At 47.1% G+C, this 3007-nt stretch overlaps 1 protein-coding gene across 1 annotated transcript in view; it reads left to right on the top strand.

Annotated features, from left to right (window-relative positions):
• The first annotated feature begins 2571 nt into the window (after positions 1-2571).
• LOC107307276 (helicase SRCAP-like) overlaps positions 2572-3007 on the top strand; it is a 16596-nt gene continuing 16160 nt past the window's right edge. The window contains exon 1 of the mRNA XM_015850770.2: positions 2572-2827. Within this exon, the coding sequence (XP_015706256.1) occupies positions 2587-2827 (241 nt within the window). The 5' untranslated portion in view covers positions 2572-2586. The remainder of the gene's footprint in view (positions 2828-3007) is intronic.

The raw sequence follows: 3007 nt of genomic DNA, 5'->3' as shown, positions 1-3007 counted from the left end.
GGGATACTGGCGTACTGGTATATATAGGGCTAATATGGGGCGTTCGTTGTGTAGGGGAATAATGCGGTTTATAGGGGATATGGGCGGTATGGCGGTTATGGGGATTATATGGGTGGAATATGGGTTATAGGGGGGGAATATGTTATTAATGGGGAATTATTGGTTCTGATAGGGGAGAAAAGGTTATATGGGGGGATATGAGGTTATATGCGGGGATATGGGGGAAAGACGGATATAATAGTTATTATGGGTTATATATGCGGTGAGATAAGGGTTCATATGGGTGTATGGGCTAATAGGGTGATATATGGGGTTATAGGATATATGGTTATATTGGGGGATATGGGGTTATAGGTGGGGATTATGGGGGCTTATATGGATATATAGGTTATTGTTATGGGTTTATAGGGGATACATGGGGGGATATGGGGTTATAGGGTGGATATCATGGGTTATATGGGGATATATGGGGTTATATGGGATATATGGGGGTACTAGGGGGATATATCGGGGCTTATATGCGTGATATATAGGGTCTATATGTGGATATGGGAGTTATTGAGGGATTATATTGGGGTATATGAGGGATATATGGGGTTATAGGCGGGCGATAATGAGAGATATATAGGGTTATATGGGTTATATGGGGGGGATATGGGGTGTATAGGGGGGAATGATGGGGTTATAGGGGGCTATATATGCGGGTGTAGTAGGGGGTTAAATTGGGGTTTAGGGGGCCATATGGGTTATATGGGGGATATCGGGCTATTAGGGTTAGTATGGGGTTAATGGGGGTATGGGGACGTATATGGGGCGGATATGCGGTATAAATATGGGGGGATAGGGGTTGTATGGGGGTATGATGGGTTCATATGGGTTATAGGGGGGGATATTATGTGGTTATAGGTGGGGACATAAATGGGGTTATGTATGGCAGTTATATGGGTATAGGGGGGAATTTCTGGGCGATTGATAGGGGTTTATGGGTTCTGATTCTGTCTATATCGGGTGGGGGATATGGGGTTATAGGGTGATGATTATATGGGGTTGAGATATGGGGGATATATGGTTTATATGGGATAATGGGGCTTATAGGGGGATATATGGGGCTTATATGGATATGGTATCAGGGCTTATATTTGGGGATATGGGTTATATGAGGAATATTATGGGGTTATATAGTGATATATCGGGCTTTATAGGGGAATATGGGGGATATATAGGATATCTGGCGTATATATGGGGGGATATTGGTGTTCCTTATAGGCTTGGGATATACTCATAGGGAGTTATACTGGGGGGATATGGTGTTAGTAGGTGGAATATATGTGCTTTATAGGCGGGTCGATTATTGGTGGGATTATATGGGGTTATAGGGGGTCACTATGGGGGAGATTAACAGGGTTATTCCTATATCCCCTTATTAGGTCCACGTGGTGCTGCCCCCCTGTGGCAGGCGACCCGGTTCTCCTTATCCCTCCATAACATTCCCACCCGGCCCCCAAATATATGTGGGGATATATGGGTTATATGGGTTATATGGGGTTATATTGGGATCTATGGGTTATATGGGTTAATATGGATCTATGGGATTATATGGGGTTATATGGGCGGTACTTATGGGGTCTTCTATGTAACTTTTCTATGGGCTCTATGTTAGTTCTATGGGCTCTATGGTTCCTATGTCATTCTACTGCGGGTTTATTCTATGGGCTCTATGCGGTAATCCCATATATCCCTAGTATCCCCTAAGGGTTCACGTGGTTGGCTTTGCCCCCGTGTGCGGGCCCGTTCCTCCTATCTCCTCCATACATCCACACACTGCACCCTTATATGTGGGGATATATTGGCGGTTATATGGGTTTCTATATGGGCAGTTATATGGGATCTTATGGGGTATATATGGGGTGCTAATGGATCTTATCGGGATTATCATTGGGGTGTATCATGGAGGCTTATATGCTGGTTATGGGGTTCTATGTACTTCTATGGGGCTCTATGTAGTTCTATGGGGCTCTATGGGTTCTATGGCATTCTATGGGGTTATCTATGGGGCTCTATGGGGTTAATGCCATATATCCCCTATATCCCCTATAGGTTCACGCTGGTGCTGCCCCCCGTGGCGGCCCGTTCCCTATCCCTCCATACATCCCACCCTGCCCCCTATATGTGGGGATATATGGGGTTATATGGGGTTATATGAGATCTATGGGGTTATATGGGGGGATATGGGGTTATATGGGGTTATATGGGGTTATATGGGATCTGTGGGGTTCTATGGGTTTCTATGGGGTTCTATGGGTTTCTATGGGGCTCTATGGGGTTCTATGGGGCTCTATGTAGTTCTATGGGGCTCTATGGGTTATATGGCATTCTATGGGGTTTTCTATAGGGTTTTTCCCCTATATCCCCTATAGGTTCACGCTGGTGCTGCCCCCCGTCGCAGCCCGCTCCCTATCCCTCCATACATCCCACCCTGCCCCCTATATGTACTTCTATGGGGTTATATGGGATCTATGGGGTTATATGGGGTTATATGGGGTTATATGGGGTTCTATGGGGCTCTATGTAGTTCTATGGGGCTCTATGGGGTTAATCCCATATATCCCCTATATCCCCTATAGGTTCACGCTGGTGCTGCCCCCCGTCGCAGCCCGTTCCCTATCCCTCCATACATCCCACCCTGCCCCATGGCGGCAGCGGGAGGCGGCGCTGCTGGAGGAACAGCTGAGGAACGAGATAAGGGCCAGGAGCTGCGGGGTCCACACACTGATAAGGAACAGGATCACGTTGTTCCCTGACCTGAGGCTCATACAGTATGACTGCGGTATGGTATAGGGGATTATATAGGATTAATAGGGTTATATGGGGTTATATGGGGCAGGGGGTCCTATGGGTGTTATTACACCCAGTGGCCACCAGGTGGCGCTGTGGAGTGATGGGCTCTATGGGTGTAGTTACATGCAGTGGCCACCAGGGGGCGCTGTGGGGTCTTATGGGGTTATAT

The sequence above is a fragment of the Coturnix japonica genome, unplaced genomic scaffold (assembly GCF_001577835.2).
Source record: "Coturnix japonica isolate 7356 unplaced genomic scaffold, Coturnix japonica 2.1 chrUnrandom528, whole genome shotgun sequence".
NCBI classification, from domain to species: domain Eukaryota; kingdom Metazoa; phylum Chordata; class Aves; order Galliformes; family Phasianidae; genus Coturnix; species Coturnix japonica.
This window is presented reverse-complemented; position numbering and strand designations above follow the sequence as displayed.